The following is a 21,038-nucleotide window of genomic DNA, read 5'->3' on the forward strand; positions in this document are numbered from 1 at the left end:
CTAAGTGGAGTGCAGGGGGTTATACTGGACCCAAGTGGAAAGAAAAGTCTGGGATAGGGTTCCTGCTCTTTGGACTTTCTGACGTCTGCCTTCAGGACAGACCCAATGCACAGGAGAAGTTTTCTTGCTCGATGTTCACCAATGTCCACTGCAGTATTTATGACAGCAAAGTATGGAGCAAAATATCAATGCCAACTCCAGGGGACCGGTGAGACAAACCACAGCCCCTCAATAGAATAGTTTGCAGCTATTAGATGGCCTCTTCCAAAGACTTAAATAATGCAAGAAGATGCTTACAACAAACTAAAGTGAAAAGAGCAGGCTAAAACTGGCTTGCACAGTGTAAAGGCCCGCAGCCCTTCCCCTCCTGAAGCCTTGGCCTCCCAGCAGCAGTGAGGGTGGGCTTGGTTGATGGCCGGCTCTGGGAGCGCCAGCAGGAGAGGATTTCCTGAGGCCGGAGGTGAGCACTGCCAGCCGCAGGAACAGGAAGAAACGGTATCTCTGGAGGGCCAATGAGAGCTGACGCCATCCCCCTAGGCTGGACACTCACAGTGGCAAGCTCAAAACCCAGGAGAGGCCAGGCGAGGCAGCTCACGCCTGTAATGTCAGAACTTTGGGAGGCGGATACAGGCAGATCACCTGAAGTCAGGAATTCAAGACTAGACTGGCCAACTAAAACTACAAAAATTAGCTGGCCGTGGTGGCAGGCACCTGTAATCCCAGCTACTCAGGAGGCTGAGGCAGGAGAATCGCTTAAACCCAGGAGGCGGAGGTAGCAGTGAGTTGAGATCACGCCACTGCACTCCAGCCTGGGCAATAGGGCAAGACTCCATCTCAAAAAAAAACAAAAAACAAAAAACAGCCGGGCACGGTGGCTCATGCCTGTAATCCCAGCATTTTGGGAGGCCAAGGCAGGCAGATCATCTGAGGCCAAGAGTTCAAGACCAGCCTGACCAACATGGTGAAACCCCGTCTCTACTAAAAATACAAAATTAGCCGGGTGTGGTGGCGTATGCCTGTAATCCCAGCTACTCAGGAGGCTGAGGAAGGAGAATCGCTTGAACTCGGGAGGTGGAGGTTGCAGTGAGCCGAGATCGCTCCACTGCACTTCAGCCTGGGTGAGAGAGCAAAACTCCATCTCAAAAAAAACCCCCAAAAAACAAAAAAACCCAGGCGAGGGCACGGAACCCTTGTGGATAGCGCAGAGGTGAGCCTACTGTTACACCCAGAATGGACAGCCTACACCCCAACACCAGTCATTCCTCACTGCTGCCCTGGGACCAGGACAGACGACAGCTACCTGGAGGCAGAGAGAAGGGCAATGCCCCACGCAGCTCTCACGGCCAGCAGAGCTCGCACCCTCTACCTCATAACCCAGGCGGGTGCCTGCCAGAAAGCACCCCGGGTGACCCCAGACCGCAGAGCGTGCGCTCAAGACTCAAGCTGGAGCTGTCGCCTTAAAGGGCTTTCCCATCCTTCCCTGCTCTCGAGGGTGGAGTGATTGCGGGGCAGGGTTTGTCATTACAGTAGCAGCTCTGACTGTGGGAAGGTGGGCGGGCCCTACAGCCTAAAGCCAAATCCCTCCAGTGGTCATCCCCTTTGGCATGCCCGAGGCCAGTCCCCAGAGACCCGGGGTCAGGGGCAGGACCCAAGGTGTGAGGGCGGAGCTGCCAGGTAGGGGACACAGCACAGGGGTGGGGTGGGGCCTCCCTGCGCTCCAAGTCCTGGCCCGCATCCCAGTAAATCCAGCCCTACGCCTCCACTTCAGGCCTGTCAGGAACAGCACTGGAAGAGGCAGCACAACTTTCCAAATTATCTGGAAATTAACAAGCAGCAGAGGCCCCTGCCGGAGGTACCTGCCTCAGAGAGGGGCACAGCTCGCAGCGGCCCGAGGCTGGAGTGGTCCAGCAAGGCAGCCCCGGGGCGCCATTCAGAGGCTCTCCGCCCACCCCAGCGACCCCTTCCTCTTGTGCACCCTCCTCTCTCAGCTCTCTCCTCCTGCCCAGCCTCCTGGGGCTGGCAGGTGGGGCGGATACCAGCACAGGGCCCTCCCAGACAGGTCCTCCTGGACCAGCAGTGCCCCTGTGTGCAGTAAGGAGGGGCCATGTGAGCTCTGCCCTGCTGCTGACCACCAGGTCCCCGTCCTGCATCTGCGCCCTATGGCAGAGGTGGCCCTTCAGCACTGACTGGGGGAGGGGAAAGAGAGGGGCTCAGTCCTGGCTGGAAGGGGGAAAGAGGGGCAAAGGGGCAAGTTCAGTCCTCGTCCTCAGAGAGGAAGCTCCATGGCTGGAGGCTGCCCAACTCTCCGCTGACTAGCCAGTGGGCAGGGATGAGGGTGTGGTCAGGAGGCCTCCCCAGCTCAACCCAGCCCAGCCATCTGCTCTCCCATGGCAACCAGCCCCAGCATACTGGGCGGAGGGGGTTGACTTCACACACCATCTGCTGCCCACTCCTGGCTGCTTCCGCAGAACACAGGTGCCCACACCCACAGATACCCACCCGGCACTCTGGGGTCAGCAGGCCAGGGGTCAGTGGAGTCACAAGAGGGGACCCTGGAGGCTCTGCATGGCAGTGATGGAAAGAGTGAATACAGAGAAGACAGAGCTGTGGCAGCCACAGGGAAAGCAATGCTTTTTTTTCCTTTTTTTAAAGAGAAGGTCTCTATCACCCAGGCTGGAGTGTAGTGGCACAGTCATAGCTCACTGCAGCCTCAACCTCCTAGGCTCAAACGATCCTCCCACCTCAGCCTCTTGACTAGCTGGGTCTACAGGTGTGCACCACCATGCCTCGCTAATTATTTTTTATTTTTTTTTATATTTTTGAGACAGAGTCTCGCTCTGTCGCCCGGGCTGGAGTGCAGTGGCTGGATCTCAGCTCACTGCAAGCTCCGCCTCCCGGGTTTACGCCATTCTCCTGCCTCAGCCTCCTGTGTAGCTGGGACTACAGGCGCCTGCCACCTCGCCCGGCTAGTTTTTTGTATTTTTTAGTAGAGACGGGTTTTCACCGTGTTAGCCAGGATGGTCTTGATCTCCTGACCTCGTGATCCGCCCGTCTCGGCCTCCCAAAGTGCTGGGATTACAGGCTTGAGCCACCGCGCCCGGCCGCCTGGCTAATTTTTTAATTTTTTTGTAGAAATGGGGTTTCACTATATTGCCCAGGCTGGTCTCCAACTCCTGGGCTCAAGTGATCCTCCTGCCTTGACTTCCCAAAGTGCTGGGATTATAAGCATGAGCCACAGTGCCTGATGGAAAAGCAATGCTTTCTCTACTTCCCTGGACAGACAGCATCATGGGGATAGGCTGAGCATCCCACTGGAGCCTACGCCAGGCTACAGATAAAGGCTCCTTTGCCCTGGAAGACCTAGGCTTAGACTAGAGGAAGGGAGCAGATATTAATGACTCCAACTGGCCTTGGGCCTTCAGCCAGTCACTGTACAGCTCAGGTCTCAGTTTGCCCATCTGTTAAATGTACCTACCACCAACAGCCCTGGCTGCCCCAGGGCCATAAGAGTGATGGCACAGGTGGCCTGCAAGGACACAGTGGCACTCTAGTGTCCCACTGCCCGCAGCACACCCACACTCTGTGCCATCATACACTGGCCCCACCCGCTGGGCACCAGGGCACACCCTCCCTTGGCCTACCCCATGTGCTAAGTCCATCCCCCAACCAAGCCCTCCCTGCTCTCCCTATAGGCTGCACAGACACCGCTCCTCAGATGCCCTGAACATCCCTTACCTTCCCTGAAACCTTGTCTGAGAGACGGGGGCAAAAATCTTTCCTTGGAGCTCTGCTGCCCCCAGATCCACCCGCCAACACTGGAGGCAGGCAGGGTCTCCTCTTGGACTGCTCTGGGGAAAGCAGGAAGTGGCTGGTTGCAGTCCCTTTCATTATGCACATTATAAAGCAAAACTCGTGCATCTGCACCTCCTGACTGAGGTCTAACTGTTGGCAGCACTGCTGTGTAAAAGGACAGCTGTGTCCTCAGGGAACTCACACTCCAAGGTGTGTGTTAAGGGGCACAAACATAAATAACATAAATGCTTGCAAAGCAGACAGCAGAGGGATGGGGGAAGCTGTTCTATGCAAGGTGCTTGAGGGCTTCTCTGCGGAGGTGACATTTGAGCAGATGGGTGACTCTTTTGCTAAGACTCATTATGCAGAAAAAAATAACAGCAAAGATTTGTAAAAATAGCAGAGGCAAGCCAGCTCCTTTGGTGTGAAGAGCCAGGGTGGCCTCAGGAGCACACAGAAGAAACCCAGACACTGGGGGCCCGGGACGCAGGGAGTCTCCCTCTACCCTCCTCAGTCTTGGCTCAGTGGTGCATGCCTCCTGGGCTTGGGGATTCCAGTGCTGGGGTCTTCCTGGAGGGGTGCCTTGGCAGATGGCCAGGGAAAAAGAAGAGAGAGCCCAGGAATCTGTGTAGGCTGGGAAGGAGGAGGAGGGACACAGGCAGCTTCTGTTCCATCCCCTCCCGCTTCCTGCTCTCCTTAGAAACCTCCCAACCAGGACCTCTGGAGTTGTCACCGGTCCTGGCAGAAACATAGATGACTCCACAGCCTAAGACACTTAACCTCCCAGATAACCTGCGAAAAGGCAGTTCAAACTCTAAGACACCTGGTGAGGGATGGGACAGGGAGGAGTGTGGTCATACCACTTTCTGAGCAAACAAGTAACTTTGGTAGATCCAGGATTTGGGGACACAGATCTCCAGGTATGTCTCAAGGCATACAATTGGATATCAGTTTTTATAAAATACTTAAATGGGGTATTTTGCCAACAATAGTGCTGGTGTTCCAGTACTTAATAACACACAGCACAAGCTGGCCTCAGTGGCTCAGTCCCAGCTACTGGGAAGGCTGAGGCAGGAGGATCGTTTGAGTCTAGGAGGCCAGCCTGGGCAACACAGCAAGACTGAGACTCAGATACAGACACAGCACACTAAAGGTAGAGATAGATATCCATCCACAAGGGAATGGATAAATATCTTGTGGCACATCCATTACTGGAACATTGCTCAGCAACAAAAAATAATAAACTGGCCGGGCGCAGTGGCTCACACCTGTCATCTCAGCACTTTGGGAGGCGAAGGCGGGCGATCATGAGGTCAGGAGACCATCCTGGCTAACACAGTGAAACCCCATTTCTACTAAAAGCACAAAAAATTAGCCGGGCATGGTGGTGGGTGCCTGTAGTCCCAACTACTCGGGAGGCTGTGGCAGGGGAGTGGTGTGAACCCGGGAGGCAGAGCTTGCAGTGTGCCGAGATCGTGCCACTGCACTCCAGCCTGGGGGACAGAGCAAGACTCCGTCTCAAAAAAAAAGAATAAACTATTGGGGCTGGGTGCTGTGGCTCATGCCTATAATCCCGGCACTTTGGGAGGCCAAGGCAGGTGGATCACCTGAGATCAGGAGTTTGAGACCAGCCTGGCCAACATGGTGAAACCGTCTCAACTAAAAATACAAAAACGAGCCAGCATGGTGGTGGGCACCTGTAATCCCAGCCACTTGGGAGGCTGAGGCAGGAGAATCGCTTGAACCCAGGAGGTGGAACTTGCAGTGAGCCAAGATCACGCCACTGCACTCCAGCCTGGGCAACAGAATGACACTCCGTCTATTTAAAAAAAAAAAAAAAAAAAAGAATAAAACCAATATGCTCGATGAAAAAAGCCAGACTTGGCCGGGCTTGGTGGTTCATGCCTGTAATCCTAGCACTTTGGGAGGCCAAGGTGGGCGGACTACCTGAGGTCAGGAGTTCGAGACCAGTCTGGCCACATGGTAAAACCCTATCTCTACTAAAAATACAAAAATTAGCTGGGAATAGTGGTGGTCACCTATAATCCCAGCTATTTGGGAGGCTAAGGCAGGAGTATCGCTTGACCCCGGGAGGAAGAGGTTGCAGTGAGCCGAGATCCTGCCACTGCACTCCAGCCTGGGTGACAGAGTGAGATTCTGTCTCAGAAAAAAAGAGAAAAAAGCCAGACCCCAAAGCGCATCTACTGCAGGCTTCCAGTTGCAGAAAGTTTAAGAACAGGCAAACTTAAGCCAGGGTGATAGAATCTTGACTGTAAGGGGGCTTTTGAGAACTTTCTGAGGTGATGGAGACATTTGTTATTTTGATTTGATTGATGGCTACATGAAGGTCTATATTAATCAAAACTCATCCAACTAACTGTATGTTTAACATCTGCACATTTCACAACATGTAAAATTTACCTCAGTAAGAGTTTCGACTGGTAAAAAATAAAACAAAGCAAAGAAAAAATACATGGTATTACAAATACCAAAAACAGATACTGCAAGCCCAAACCCACCATGCTACTCTTTTTGCCCTGACCATCAGGGAGCTTCAAGTTAAATTTGGAGGCCTACTGAGCCCAGGCTTTCTGGGATAATTCTTCCTCCTTCACAATACATTACATAATTCCAGATCTTTTCATGATCCCAGACTATTTGTGTCTTCTGCTATAATCTGCTTCAAATTCTTCTTGGAATTTGGCAGGGCTTAAACAATAAATTAAAATGACTGAAAAACCTTCCCAGCCTCTAATCCCCGTTGGAGAAGAGATTAACTTCAGAGCCGCAACTTGTGACCATCTCAACAAAGCAAGCATACCTTCCACTCCTCTACTGAGGTCCCCAACCTGTCCCCCAGAACTCTTTTCCTTTTTCCTGAAGAGAGGGAGACAACGGCTCAGCACACGAGGACTGAGAGTGAGCCACAGAAACCATGGGGCTTGACCGGGAGGACACACGCAGGGCTGCAGTGAAGCCAAGTCCAAGGCCGGGGTGAAGGTAAGCACACAGAGGGAAGGTGGTATGGGCCCAAGGACACCAGGGCACCAGTGGTAGGAAATGGGGAGGTCTGCAGGTATTACCCAGGCCCCCACTCACCCTCCCGGCTGCAGGAGCCATGATCCTCAGGCAGGGGTGGAACCAGCCTCCCTCCAGGCCCTGGCTGCCCTGTGCTGGCCCAGCTGCTGCAGACTACACCTGAGCAGAGGCCTGCACCACTGCGGTGGCTCCCACGGTCTGCAATGCCGCCTCATTCCTGGGGGCACTTGGAGCAGGGCAGCAGCTGCCTAGATGCGATGGGCCAGCTGGTGGCCTCAGTGCAGGTCACTCTCTCTGGATGGGATGAAGACAAGGACCTGCCCATCCAAGGCTCAAGAGGCTAGGGTCCTGCAGGCCACGCCCGGGCAGGGGAGAGGCCAGGGTCATCCCACCACCAAGGCCTTGGCGGAAACCACACTGACCATAAAGAAAGGGCCACGGAACCCTGGGGGCAGAGGCCAATCGGTCTGGGCCCAGCCCAGCCTCCTCCCTATGCTGGCTGCCTGGGAGTCAGAAATGGGGTCTGGGCCACTGCACTAGCCAACCACGGCCACATAAAGACAATAATCTCCATAGCAGTAGCTGCTGTTACTTAATTACCCTCCTTCTAACAGCTCTGGGCGCCCCTCACCAAGTTCTCACAAAACCCCAGGAGCTCTGTGCTGTTAACATCCCCATGACATAGAGGAGGAAACTGAGGCTCAGGAGGTTCAGTAACTCACTCAAGGCACAGAGCCAACACTGCTCACTCTAGAGCCCTCGCCCTTGACCCACCAAAACACTCTCCCCACCCCGAAGCAGCCTCTCCAGGAACCCCTTTCAGCCCTAAGCAAGGCTCTGAGGAGAGTGGCTGAGACCCCAGGCTCGCAGAACTCGAGGTGAACGGGAATGACCTGGTGAAGAAGGCAGCTGGCTGGGTATCACTTCCTATAGAGGGAGGGACAGGCTGAGCCAAGGCCCAGTGGCCGGAGAGGGTGCTGCAGGGGCGGTGGCGCCTGAGCTGCGGACTTTGAACATGGACACTGCCTCTTCCCACTCTCTCTGTCCGCTGCCTGGCTGCCCAGGCCAGCCCCTCATGGCTCCTTGGGCGGCTCTCCCTCTCACACCACTGCCTGGCACAGAGCCAGTCCCAGGATTGCTGGCCAAGGTTTCAACCAGATGCAGGCTGGTCTACTCATCTCCATCTACCACTGCTGGGGCTGGCTGGGACTAGACCCACCGTGCTACACAACCCTGGGTGCTACCTGCTCTGAGCCCAAGCTGCCTTGCCTCCCAGGGACACAGAAGGGGTGACGCAAACTCATGTTTGGGAAGCCATAGGTAGAGGGTTGGCTGCCGTCCACAGCTCAACAGGCTGCGGCCCCCACAGGTAGAGGCCATGCAGGATGATTGTCATTTTATGGTTGTGGATCCTGCCACACTCGGCTCCCACCCTGGCTCCACCTCTCACTGGCCATGTGACCCTGGCAAGACACGACACAGGCCCTCTGTGGGCCTGTGAGACCCTGAGCCCAGTGCCCAGCACACAAGGCAGCATCCCTGAAAGGAGCCATCCCTCAATGAAGGAGCACAGGAGGAGCTGGAGTGGCTGCACTCACTTCACAGATGGGAAGCAAGAGGCAGAACAGATAGCAAGGAGGCCACTCTGCAACTGGAAGCTGGCCTCTCACCTGGCGGGGCCGGGTGTGGCCAGCACCTGCCACCCCTAAACATGGACTCCCAAGCCAATGCCAGCCAGAGGTCTGAGGTGGGTGGCACATTTCCTTCCAAATGTGTCCTCTCAGCTGCAGGAAGAGACAGGCCCAGGGCGCTGGGTAGCCATGCCCAAGAAGAAGGCATGGGAATACGCATGGGGTATCCAGGCACCGCCTGAGCACTGCACTGCTCTATGCCTGGAGCAGAGGAAGGGGCACTGAGCAGGCAGCTGGGATGCCCTGGCACTTTCCCCTCTCTGGGTCCGGGACTCCATGTGAGTCAAATGACAAGGTGACACCAGCTGACCCCCGACGTGCCCCCTGCCCCAACACTCATGGGGTTGCTCCCCGCACAATCAGCCCACCAACCTCTCACCCTGCTTAACCTCCCACCCCCTTCTGAAGTATCTTATTTCTGTGGGCCAAAGTGCCTGCGTCAGCCCATCTAGGAAAAGACTGTCCAAATGAATGGGTGTGCTTAAAACCCAGACGTGTCCCTGAGCAGTCGCCACTCTGGGTTCCAAGGGCAGGGCTTGAGCAGGCAGCTTGGTCTGGAAGCCTCCACAGGGCCTCCTCAGCACATGAAAGCAATTTTCCGAACACTTCAAGACTGTTCCAAAAATGAATTCTCCTCTTGGCCCCACCACCTCACACACTGCCCAAGGTCCCAGGAGAGAGAGCCATGCTGATCTGCCAGCCAGGCACGTAACGGACAGATGGCGAAGACCCCTGCCCACCCCTAGCAGAATTCTGCTGGGCTGTGACTACAAGGGAGAGGGTAGGAGGTGACTTGGAGCCCGTGATGGTCTGGCCAGGTTGCAGGTCCCCACAACGGTGCCTATCTGTCCAAGTCCTACCCAGCCTGCCGTCCCTCTCTTGTTACAGATGAGGCACAGCGCCAAAGAAGGCTGCCCAAAGTCCTGTAAGGCAAGGGGTCAGGGCGCCATCCCAGACTCTGTCCAGAGCTTGGTTCTGACTGTGGACAACCAGACCAAAGCAAATGGAGACCTCCCCATAGAGGCCCACGCAGGCTCAGATGTGGCCAGACTGACATTCCCTAATCACTACTGCCCTGGGACACTGGCCCTCCAGCAGGCTCAGGTGGTTCACCTTGTCCCTCTGTCTCGTGCCCACAGGAGCGGGGCTGGCCAGTCTCCTGAGGCCCTGGGCCAGAGAAGTCCAGAACTTTCCAGGAGAGCAGAGCAGAAGAGAGGAAGGGCTTGGTAGGCATGCTCTGTTTTCTTTCTTTCTGAAGACAGGCGATTATGCTCTGAACCAGGACGGATGGCAGGGCTTACTTCAGCACAGTCTGGAAGCCCTCATTTTTTCATCTGTAACTGCATTACCACTTCTGGAGGTGGGCGGGAGCGGGCTCTTTAATTGCGCAGTAACAATGCTTTGCACTTGGCCAGCCTCCCCTCCAGTCATCTGCACACACTCTGGAGTAGTTAATGAAGAGGCCACTTGCCAGGAAGCCCCCACTGCCTGCTTCATGGAAAGGATTGGGTCCTCCCGGTGAGGAGCAGTTCCAGAAACAAGGCCAGAGTGGACAGGGCTCTGGAGGGTAAAGCCCCTAACTAGGCAGGGAAACGATGGTTGGAGGCCACAGCTCACCAGGTGCGGATGGTGTCCCTTCCTGGCAGTTCGCCAAGGTGTCCGCCTCCCACCTCAGTCTGTCCATCTGTAATGTGAGGCCTAGTCACCCAGGGTAGCCAGGATCACTTGCTGTCCTCAGAATATGAGACTGAGATGCTCAGAGATGCCAGTGTCCAAGTGTGGAACCATGGCCCGGGGGTCTGCCAAACCCAGGCTGCCCGGCCAGGAAGAGGGGGTGTCGGATAGAAAACGCCCACGGCCAACGGCCAACGGGGAGGAAGCGGCCAGTCAGGGCCCCGGGGGTTCCGCGGCGGGAGGAAAACTTCCCAGGAAAGTGAGCGCATCAGTTGTGGAGGGCAGGCACGGCTCCCATCCAGACAAGCCGTCCTGGGGGAGGGGTGGCTCCGGTGACTGGCAGAGATCGCGCCCCAACCTGGCCACCCCAGGGGAGTCCCGGAAGCGCCGCAGGGCAGCAATCCGAGGGAGGTCTTGGAGGGGCAGCACAGGCCTCCCACCCTTCATCCAGCCCAGCAGTCCCGGAGGCGAGTCCCGGGAGTGGCAGAGACCCCTCCCCGCTAGGCCTAACTGTCCTGTTGCGGGGTCCCGGCGGGCGGCAGACTCCCGCCTGGCCCAGCTGTCCCAGGGGTTTCCCGGACCAACAAAGAGCCTTCCCGACCCAGCCATCTTGGGGGGCTCCCCGAGGGGACAACACGGACCCCAGCCCGACCTGGCTCTCCTCAAAGAGGATGCAAAGGCTGGGGCATACAGGCCGGCTTGTGGGAGCCTCCCCGAGACTGTGCGCTCTCCCCCGGGGCCGAGCAGACCCCGGTCAGGCGACCCCCAGTCCGGGAGCCCCCGCGGCATCAGGCCCAGGGGCGCGAGGTCGCGAGGCATCAGGCGCGGGCGGCGCGAGGTCGCAGGCGGGCGGGGGGCAGCCGGCCCGGGGTCCGGAGCGGCGCGGTACTCACCGGCACGGACATCTTGGCCGTCGCCCCCGGGGCCTGGCGGGCAGCGGCACCCGCGGGCTGGGGGCTCGGGTCCGCCCGCGCCGCTCAGAGCCCCCGCGAGGGGTCCGGGCGCTCTCCGGCTTCTTGGGCTCCCTAGCGTTCCCGGACGCCGGACAGTCCGGCGGCTCCAGCCGCGCCGCGCATGCGCCGCCCGCGCCGCCCCTCCCCCCGTCTCCGCAGCCGAGGCCACGTTAAAGGCGAGGACCCCAGACCTTGGCCTTTTTCTGTCGGCCCAACTCGGCGGAGAGGCGCGGTCTCCTCCGCTCCTAGCCCATCCCTTGCAGGCCACCTCCGGTCGCACCAGCTCCGGGTCGCCTAACCAGTCCCCTCCCCCAACACTGCACGTCCCCGGGGGCTGGGCGCCTGCCCTGTGGCCCTGGCCGGCCTCCTAGGCCCTGGGTCCGGGCGCAGACGGGGGAGGGGTCGGCCGGCGGAAGGCGATCGCGGGGCAGCAGAGCAGGCCTCCGGGAGCCCCTCTGCCCTCCCCCAGCTGAGAGCGAGCCCCGAGACCCCCAGGGAAGAGGAGCTCCCACTCCCCGGAAACAGTTTGGCTCATCCTGAAGTCATCTGGCCTGGCTTCTAGGGAGGATCCTCTGTCCCTGTAACCCCCACTCCTGGGCCCACCCTCAGCCCATCGTCCTCCCAGAGGCTGGAAGACAAGCCTTCGTGGCCCTGAGACTTCCTTTCCCCAGGCCAGACACCCCCAATTTCAGCTGTTCCGCATCTACCATGGTGCCCACACATGGCATCCACAGCCACTGGGCACATGCATGTTCGTCCCCATCCCTCTACCCCTGCCAGGCAGGCCTTGCTCTTGCCCATGGGCCTTGCTGTTGCCTACGTTTCATAGGCCTAGGCACTGAGATCCCTCACCCACCCAAAGGAAGGAGCAGGGGTCTGACCCCTCTGTTCTGCTGCCTGGGGACGGTGGGTGAGCATCTAGAGCAAGTGGGGCTGGGGTCCAGGGCAGTGCCCAGAGGTCAGCGCTACCCACCACAGGGAGGAAAGACAGAGTCAGCTCCATGAGGCTGGGGGCAGACAGAGAGCTCCAGCTGCCTAGGGAATCTCTGTGTGGGTGCCCATGTGGGGGGCGGGCCCTTCTGTCTGCCAGGGATGCTGTGCCAGGAGGCCATGGTGTCTGGATGGAGGAAGCAGAGCCAGGCAGGAGGCTGACTTCCCCCAGCTCCCAAAAGCCCCCAGTAGCAGGTCACCGACTGGGTTTTCGGCCTTTTTCCCCAAGGGGCAAGCAGCCTTGATCTTTTCTCCAGGAGTGTCCAGGGGAGGATCCCAAGAGGCCAGCAGCAGTGAGGGGGTATGAGTTATGCGAGAAAGAGGGAAATCCAGGCCTCCCACAAGAGACCCAAGTCCCTGTTCTGGCAATGATGGGGTGTACCTCCCTGCTCCGGTTTAGTATGGTTGCCCCTTCACCTCTTGAGTGGGGTTCCCAACTGTGCACATCAGCATCCACAGCCCAGTGCTCAGCAAGGCATTGTTGGAGGGGCCAAGCAGGGCCACAGCAAGAGGAGGGGGGCCTGGACCCACAGCTGCCACCTCCTCAAAGGGCGCTCTGTGCATGTCTGGCACGTGGCCCTGCCCGTGCCCACCCGCCCGCATCCAGCTGGCACAGGGGCTCCTGAGCTGGGAGCAGCAGCTCAGCCTGGCGCCCGGGCTCCTGGCCACGTGCCCCGCTGTCTCTGATGCCCCCACCCACCACCACCCTGGCCCTCTTCCTCGCTCCTTGCCTAGACCTCGCCTCCCTCCCTCGCTCCTACCTGGGGCCCACTGTTTCTGTCTCCTTTCCCATCTCCCCCATCTCTAGGTGCCCCAGCCAGAATGGGAGAAAGATCCCTTCCACCTGCCTGGGTACAGGGAAAGGAGAGCCCAAGGGAGGGGCACAGATGGACCTGGACCCTCCAACGCATCTTGTCCTGCCTCCGACCGCCCAAGCGGCTGCTTATGTAGGGCATCACTAACCCAGCCCTTAGCAGAGTGAGAGGGGACCCTGGCTAGAGCACTCACTTACTCTGAGGCAGGGATCCTTGGGTGTGGGCCTGGGGGCAGCCAGAGGAGCCTCACCAGGGCAGTGCATGCCCTCTTCTGACACTACCAGGTGTCTGTGAAGGCGGCAGCTGCTCCTCCCTCACCCACTCCTGGCAGGCAAATGATCCCAGGATGACTCACTCCGTCCTACAGGGAACAACCTCTGGGGCTTCAAGGCTGGCAGTTCCAACCAGAAGCAACAGCTGGGCTGTCAGAGCAGGCGCCTGCGCCCTGAGAGGGTCCTTGAATGCTGAGCGAGGCCCTCACACCGGGACTATTGTTGTCCCTGGCTTCTGGAGGGAAAGGAATTTGGACCTGGCCATGGAGTAAATCTGTGCAGAGACAAGCTTCACGCCCAGCTCTTCCAACACCCAAGCTGGCCTCTGTCCCCAGGGCCTTGCCATGTCTAGAGGGGCTGAGGGCTGGGAAGTGGCTCTTTTTCTCCCTGTACCCGCCTTCAGGTGACCAGGGACTTCTCTGGCAAAGGAGCTCCTGCCCTGGGAGAGTGCAATGATTACCAGGCACTAATAATAATCTCCCGTCAGTTGGGGAGGGGTGGCTCACGCCTGTAATCTCAGCACTTTGAGAGGCCAAGGTGGGCAGATCACCTGAGGTCAGGCATTCAAGACCAACATGGTGGTGAAACCCCATCTGTACTAAAAATACAAAAATTAGCTGGGCATGGTGGTGTGCACCTATAATCCCAGCTACTTGGGAGGCTGAGGCTGGAGAATCACTTGAACCCGGGAGGCAGGGGTTGCAGTGAGCCAAGATCGCACCACTGCACTCCAGCATGGGCAACAGAGGGAGACTCCATCTCAAAAAAAAAAAAAAAAATTCTCACATCAGCATGGGACGTGTAGCATCAGTAATGAACCAATACTGATACATCTTTGTTAACTGAAGTCCACAGTTGATTCAGATTTCTCCTTTTTTTTTTTTTGACAGACTTTTGCTCTTCTTGCCCAGCCTGGACCCCAGTGGCACAATCTTGGCTCACTGCAACCTCTGCCTCCTGGGTTCAAGCGATTCTTCTGCCTCAGCCTCCCAAGTAGCTGGGATTACAGGGGTATGCCACCATGCCCTGCTAATTTTTTTTTTTTTTTTGGTGATGGAGTTTCCCTCTGTTGCCCAGGCTGGAGTGCAGTGGCTCCATCTCAGCTCACTGCAACCTCTGCCTCCTGGGTTCAAGCGATTCTCCTGCCTCAGCCTCCTGAGTAGCTGGGATTACAGGCGCGTGCCACCGTGCCCGGCTAATTTTTTTTTATTTTTTATTTTTAGTAGAGACGGGGTTTCAGCATGTTGGTCAGGCTGGTCTCAAACTCCTGACCTCATGATCTGCCCGCCTCAACCTCCCAAAGTGCTAGGATTACAGGTGTGAGCCACTGCGCCGGCCAATTTTTTTCTTGTATTTTTAGTAAAGATACGGTTTTGGTCAGGCTGGTCTTGAACTACTGACCTCAAGTGATCCACCTGCCTCAGCCTCCCAAAGTGCTGGGATTACAGGCGTGAGCCACTGTGCCCAGCCAAAGATTTCTCCAGTTTTTACCTAATGTCCTTTTTCTGTTCTGGGATCCCATCCAAGTTCCCAGCATCTCCTTGGGTTCCTCTGGGCTGTGACAGTTTCTCAGACTTTGTTTTTGATGACCTTGACAGTTTTGAGGTGTGTTGGAAACATTTACAGAATGAAATAAAACATTTATAGATGTCCCTCAGTTAGGATTTGTCTGACGTTTTTCTCACGATTAGACTGGGTTGTGGGTTTCAGGGAGGGAGACCCCAGAGGTCAAGTGCCGTTTTCATCCCATCATCTCAGGGTGCATACAGACAACATGACGTATGATCACTGTTGAGGCTCACCCTGACCACCTGGCTGAGGGAGTGTTCGTCAGGGGTCTCCACTGTAAGGCGACTCTTTTTCCCCCTGCTTTCTGTAGGGTACTCCTTGGAAGGAAGTCCCGGTCTGCCATCCACAGCCAAGGAGGAGGGAGTTCCTATGTTCCACCTCCTGAGGGTGGACTCTCTATAGAGATGATTTGGAATTCTGGATGAGAGGTTGCCTGTTCTCCCTCACTTATTTATGTATTCAATCATTTATTTATATCAGTATGGATTTATGGATATTTATTTTATTTTTTTGATATGGAGCCTCACTCTGTCACCCAGGCTGGAGTGCAATGGCACCAGCTTGGCTCACTACAATCTCTGACACCTGGGTTCAAGCGATTCTCCTGCCTTAGCCTCCTGAGTAGCTGGATTACAGGCACCTGCTATCATAATGCCCAGCTAATTTTTGTATTTTTAGTAGAGACAGGGTTTCACCATGTTGGCCAGGTTGGTCTTGAACTCCTGACCTCATGATCCACCTGCCTCAGCCTCCGAAAGTGCTGGGATTACAGGCATGAATCACCCCGCCCGGCCTATTTTTATTTTTTTGAGACAGGGTCTCACTCTATCTCCCAAGCTGGAGTGCAGTGGTGCCATCACGGCTCACTGCAGCCTCGACCTCCTGGGCTCAAATGATCCTCCCACCGCAGCCTCCCAAGTAGCTGGGACTACAGGCATGTACCACTACCTTCTGTTAATTTTTGTATTATTATTATTATTTTTTTGGTAGAGATGGAGTTTCACCATGTTGCCCAGGCTGGTCTCAAACTCCTGAGCTCAAGTGATCCTTCCTCCTCAGGCTTCCCAAAGTGCTGGGATTACAGGCATGTGCCACTGCACCAGGCCTCTTGTGCAATTTTTTGTTTTTACAGTAAACATACTTTTAAAATTGTGATAAAATATACATAACACAGCATTTACCATTTTCACCATTTTTAAGTGTACAATTCCGTGGCATTAAGTACATTCACAATGTTGTGCAACCATCACTGTCCATTTCCAGACGTTTTCATCTCCGAAACAGAAATGCTTTAGTCATTAAATAACTCCCCGCTCCCCAGCCCCTCAGTCCCTGGTAATCCCCATTCTACTTCTGTCTCCATAAATTTGCTTATTCTCTGTACCTTGGATAAGTGCAATCATATATTGTTTGTCTTTTTGTGTCTGGCTAATTTTACTTAACATCATGTTTTCTTTTCTTTTCTTTTTTTTTTTTTTTAAGACGGAGTCTTACTGTGTCTCCCAGGCTGGAGTGCAGTGGCGCAATCTCGGCTCACTGCAAGCTCCGTCTCCCGGGTTCATGCCATTCTCCTGCTTCAGCCTCCTGAGTAGCAGGGACTACAGGCGCCCACCACCTCGCCCAGTTAATTTTTTTTTTTTTTTTTTTTAAGACAGAGTGTTGCTCTGTCGCCCAGGCTGGGGTGCAGTGGCCGAATCTCAGCTCACTGCAAGCTCCGCCTCCCGGGTTTAGACCATTCTCCTGCCTCAGCCTCCCGAGTAGCTGGGACTACAGGCGCCCGCCACCTTGCCCGGCTAGTTTTTTGTACTTTTTAGTAGAGACGGGGTTTCACCGTGTTAGCCAGGATGGTCTCGATCTCCTGACCTCGTGGATCCGCCCGTCTCGGCCTCCCAAAGTGCTGGGATTACAGGCTTGAGCCACCGCGCCCGGCCTGTATTTTTTAATAGAGACGGGGTTTTACCATGTTGGCCAGGATGGTCTGGATCTCCTGACCTCATGATCCACCCTCCTCAGCCTCCCAAAATGCTGGGATTACAAGCATGAGCCACCGTGCCCGGCCTAACATCATGTTTTCAAGTGTAATTTTTTTAAAGAACAATTTTTGTTTTCTTGGTTTTTTTCTTTCTTTCTTTCTGTCTTTTTTTTTTTTTTTTTTTTGAGACGGAGTCTCACGCTGTTGCCCAGGCTGGAGTGCAGTGGCGCGCTCTCGGCTCACTGCAAGCTCCGCCTCCCGGGTTCCCGCCATTCTCCTGCCTCAGCCTCCTGAGTAGCTGGGACTACAGGCGCCCGCCACCGCGCCCGGCTAATTTTTTGTATTTTTAGTAGAGACGGGGTTTCACTGTGGTCTCGATCTCCTGACCTTGTGATCCGCCCGCCTCGGCCTCCCAAAGTGCTGGGATTACAGGCTTGAGCCACCGCGCCCGGCCTCTTTTTTTTTTTTTTGAGACAGAGTCTTGCTCTCTCATCCAGGCTGGAGTGCAGTGGCGCAATCTCAGCTCACTGTAAGCTCCGCCTCCTGGGTTCATGCCATTCTCCTGCCTCAGCCTCCTCAGTAGCTGGGACTACAGGCATCTGCCACCACGCCCGACTAATTTTTTGTAGTTTTAGTAGAGATGGGGTTTCACCGTATTAGCCAGGATGATCTCAATCTCCTGACCTCGTGATCCACCCGCCTCAGCCTCCCAAAGTGCTGGGATTACAGGCATAAGCCACTGCGCCCGGCCGCCAATTTTTGGGTTTTTTTTGTCCTTTTTTGAGACATGGTCTCACTCTGTCGCCCAGCTTGGAATGCAGTGGTGTCATAGCACACTGTAACCTCCACTCCAATGAGCTCAAGCAATCCTCCCACCTCAGCCTCCCAAGTAGCTGGGACCCCAGGCACACACCCCTGGCTAATTTTGTTTTTTATGTTTTGTAGAGGCAGGGTCTCACTATGTTGCCCAGGCTGGTCTCAAACTCCTGGGCTCAAGCAATCCTCCTGCCATGGCTTCCAAAGTGCTGGGACTATAGGCCACCAAGCCGGCAAAGAATGATTTTTTTTTTTTAAGGGAAAAAGGCAATTGCCAAGTTTTAGGAACTGCAAGTGTCCCAGAAAGGTTCCCAAGGACCCTCTGGGGCCTGGTGCAAGGGTTTTCCCAGGGGCTGACATGGAGGGAGGCTGGGGTCAGAGGTGCAGCTAGGCATCAAACGCAAATGTGGAGCCACACACACCAGTCTGTGCAGCCACTTCTCTCTCCCCTACAGGCAACAGACAGGGGGAAAGGGATTCACAGGAAGGCCCATCTTTGGAGAGCTGAGCTGGGGCAGACCCTCAAGCTCCTGGCACGCTGGCTGCTGGCCTCCTGTCTTCTAGGATGTTCACAAACACCCAGAGACCAGAGCCCCTTCCAGGAACAGGCTCACATCCTCGGTCACTGTGACAAGTGAAATTTCACTCTTCGCTGGCAGCAATCCCTTGGGCATTGTGTTTCTGAACCCAGAGATGAAACTGCCCGCTGAATTGTATGCATTCTCTAAATTATTAAAGAGCCAAAAGAGCGGCTGCCACATTGGGGTCACCAGTGCGAGTCCCCAGAGCAGCAGTTTCATGTTCTCAGCAAGGCTTGAATGCCAGGCATCCCCAGCAGCTGCCCTGTGATGTTGCCCGAGGCCAAGGGTCCGCCCAGGGTTGGAGTGGGGGGTAGGGGACACTAGGAAAATTTTGCTGTTCCCTGGGAGTGAGAACAATCCTTGTGAAAACAGGAAGGAACTCACTGTGGGGAGTGAGGTCTGCACTTTGACAGGAACCCAGGCTCCTGTCACCATTGACCTCCAGTGGCAGGGCAGGGTGGGGTGAGGCTGACCTGGTTCTGGTCCTGCTGTGTGAGCTTCAGCATGATCTTCATACTCTCTAAGCATGCTTCCTCTCCATCTGTAAAACAGGGATCCACAAAGCAGTGAAGCTGGGCGCGGTGGCTCACACCCGTAATCCCAACACTTTGGGAGGCTGAGGTGGGCAGATCACCTGAGGTCAGGAGTTCAAGACCAGCTTCAACATGGCGAAACCCCGTCTCTATTAAAAATACAAAAACTGGCCAGGTGTGGTGGTGTGCATCTGTAATCCCAGCTACTTGGGAGACTGAGGCACGAGGATAGCTTGAACCCAAGAGGCGGAGGTTGCAGTGAGCCGAGATCACACCATGCACTCCAGCCTGGGTGACAGAGCGAGACTCGGTAAGAAAGAAGGAAAGAAAGTAAGAGAGAAAGAGAGAGAGAGAGAGAGAGAGAGAGGGAGAGAGGGAGGGAGGGAGAGAGGGAGGTAGAGATGGAGGCAGAGAAGGAGGGAGGAAGGAGAAAGCAGCAAAGTACATCACATTGCAGGGAGTGGCTGCTCTATTTTGCTCTGTGAATGGCACCCCTGGAGTCGTGCACCACTGTGGCCCTGATTGGGACACACGGCATCCACTTCCCGAAGCCCTGGAAGGACTCAGGTATAAGGTGTATGGGGCTGTTCTCGGCACCTGGTATGCAGGAAGCTCTCAGTTAAAACACTGACGCTGTGGGGGTCACGGTCTGACTCAGTCTCTCCAGCGTCACACCACCAGACTGCACTTCTGCCTCTGGAGCTCCACTACGGCAGCAGACAGCCCCACCCCTCCGGAAGGATGCCCTGTTCTCCACGGGGCTGAACAGACGACAGACTAGTTAGGATGCTGGAGGCTGGCCCAAGTTCTGGTCTCTTGGATAACCTCGGGCAGGGCCTTTCTACAACGCCCTTGGGCTCAGTGTTTGACAGGGGAATGTCTGGCAGAAGATTCCAGACAGAGCTGCACATTTTCCAGATGACAGAACTCCTGATGCCATGGAGCGAGGCTCACTGAGGTCTTACTGTTCCATCTGGGAAACATCCCCGTGAAAGTCAAGATAAGGCCTAGATATGCGGAGATGGACTCCGACAGAGTAGCCACAGTCGTGGGGCCTTTCCTCCTGGCCTGCCAGGGATTGGCAGAGGCTTCCTGAAGGAGGTGGCCCTGAAGAGGAGTTTAAACGATGAGTCAGGGGCGGCTCACCTTCCAGGGTCTACCTCAAAGTAGATCAAGCATCTGGCTGCTTCACCTCCATGTCTACACTCTGGTACAAGCCACGTCAGATCATGACAGTGACCTCCAACTGGCCTTCCCACCTTCACCTGGGCCCCTAAAACTGCTTTTCTACAGAACCTTTAAGAAATTTTTTTTTTTTTTTTTGAGATGGAGTTTCGTTCTTGTTGCCCAGGCTAGAGTACAATGGCACAATCTTGACTCACCGCAATCTCCACCTCCCGGGTTCAAGCAATTCTACTGCCTCAGCCTCCTGAGTAGCAGGGATTACAGGCATGTGCCACCATGCCTGGCTAATTTTTATTTTTAGTAGAGATGGGGTTTCTCCATGTTGGTCAGGCTGGTCTCGAACTCTCGACCTCAGGTGCCTGCCTCGGTTTCCCAAAGTGCTGGGATTACAGATGTGAACCGTCACGCCCGGCTGCCTTTAAGTAATTCAAAGAAAGAAAAATTATTAGGCCATGTCCCTTTCCTGCTGAAACTGTTCAATGTCTTCTTTGTCCACTCAGAATAAAACCCAGAGATCTACAAGGGTTGACATGTGTGGTTCCCAGCCCCAGGCTGCACGTTAAAATCACTGGGGCATTTCAGACGCGTTCAGAGGTGTTCTGATTGAGTGGGACTGGAAGGAGGATTCAGCCATCAATTTCTTCTTCTTCTTTTATTATTTTAATAGGCCCTTGCTCTGTCACCCAGGCTGGAGTGCAGTGGTGTGATCATAGCTGACTGTAGCCTTGAACTCCTGTGCTGAAGCGCTCCTTCCACCTCAGCCTCCTGAGTAGCTGGGACTACATGTGTACATTACTAGGCCCGGCTAATTAAAAAAATTTTTTTTGTAGAGACGGGGCCTACTATGTTGTCAAGTTGGTCTCTAACTCCTGGGCTCAAGCAATCCTCCCACCTCAGTCTCCCTAAGTGCTGAGATTACAGGCATGAGCCACCACATACAGCTAGTCATCAATATTTTAAATAACAATAATATAGTTCCCTGGCTGGGTGCTTCTCGTGTGCAGCGAGGGTTGCAAACTCCACTCTTCATGACTTAGCCTTGCTAGATTGAACCCTGCTGGCTTCAAGTTGGTGCCTTCCTGCCCAGGGCTTTCGCACTGCTCTTCTGCCTTTGATACAGGCCCCCAGAGTCTCCTCTGATACATCCCTTCCTTCC

General features: G+C 55.4%; 1 protein-coding gene across 9 annotated transcripts in view; it reads right to left on the minus strand.

The window, feature by feature from the left end:
• The window catches only part of BCAR1 (BCAR1 scaffold protein, Cas family member), a 46,199-nt gene extending 25,901 nt beyond the window's left edge, over positions 1 to 20,298 (minus strand). For 4 of the 9 annotated variants that reach the window (XR_013411231.1, XR_013411230.1, XM_077984711.1 and 1 more), the window contains exon 1: positions 11,090 to 11,248. Coding sequence is in view for 6 of the 9 variants with exons in the window: in XM_077984711.1 (XP_077840837.1) it covers positions 11,090 to 11,101 (12 nt within the window). In the remaining 3 variants the exon portion in view is untranslated. Of the gene's footprint in view, positions 1 to 9,606; positions 11,249 to 12,001; positions 12,162 to 13,151; positions 13,383 to 18,637; positions 18,706 to 20,079 lie in introns of those variants that run through there. The other 5 variants (XM_028841205.2, XM_077984703.1, XM_015126628.3 and 2 more) reach the window with 5 other exon arrangements.
• Between the last annotated feature and the right edge of the window lie 740 nt (positions 20,299 to 21,038).

This window comes from Macaca mulatta, chromosome 20 (genome assembly GCF_049350105.2).
Source record: "Macaca mulatta isolate MMU2019108-1 chromosome 20, T2T-MMU8v2.0, whole genome shotgun sequence".
NCBI classification, from domain to species: Eukaryota; Metazoa; Chordata; class Mammalia; order Primates; family Cercopithecidae; genus Macaca; species Macaca mulatta.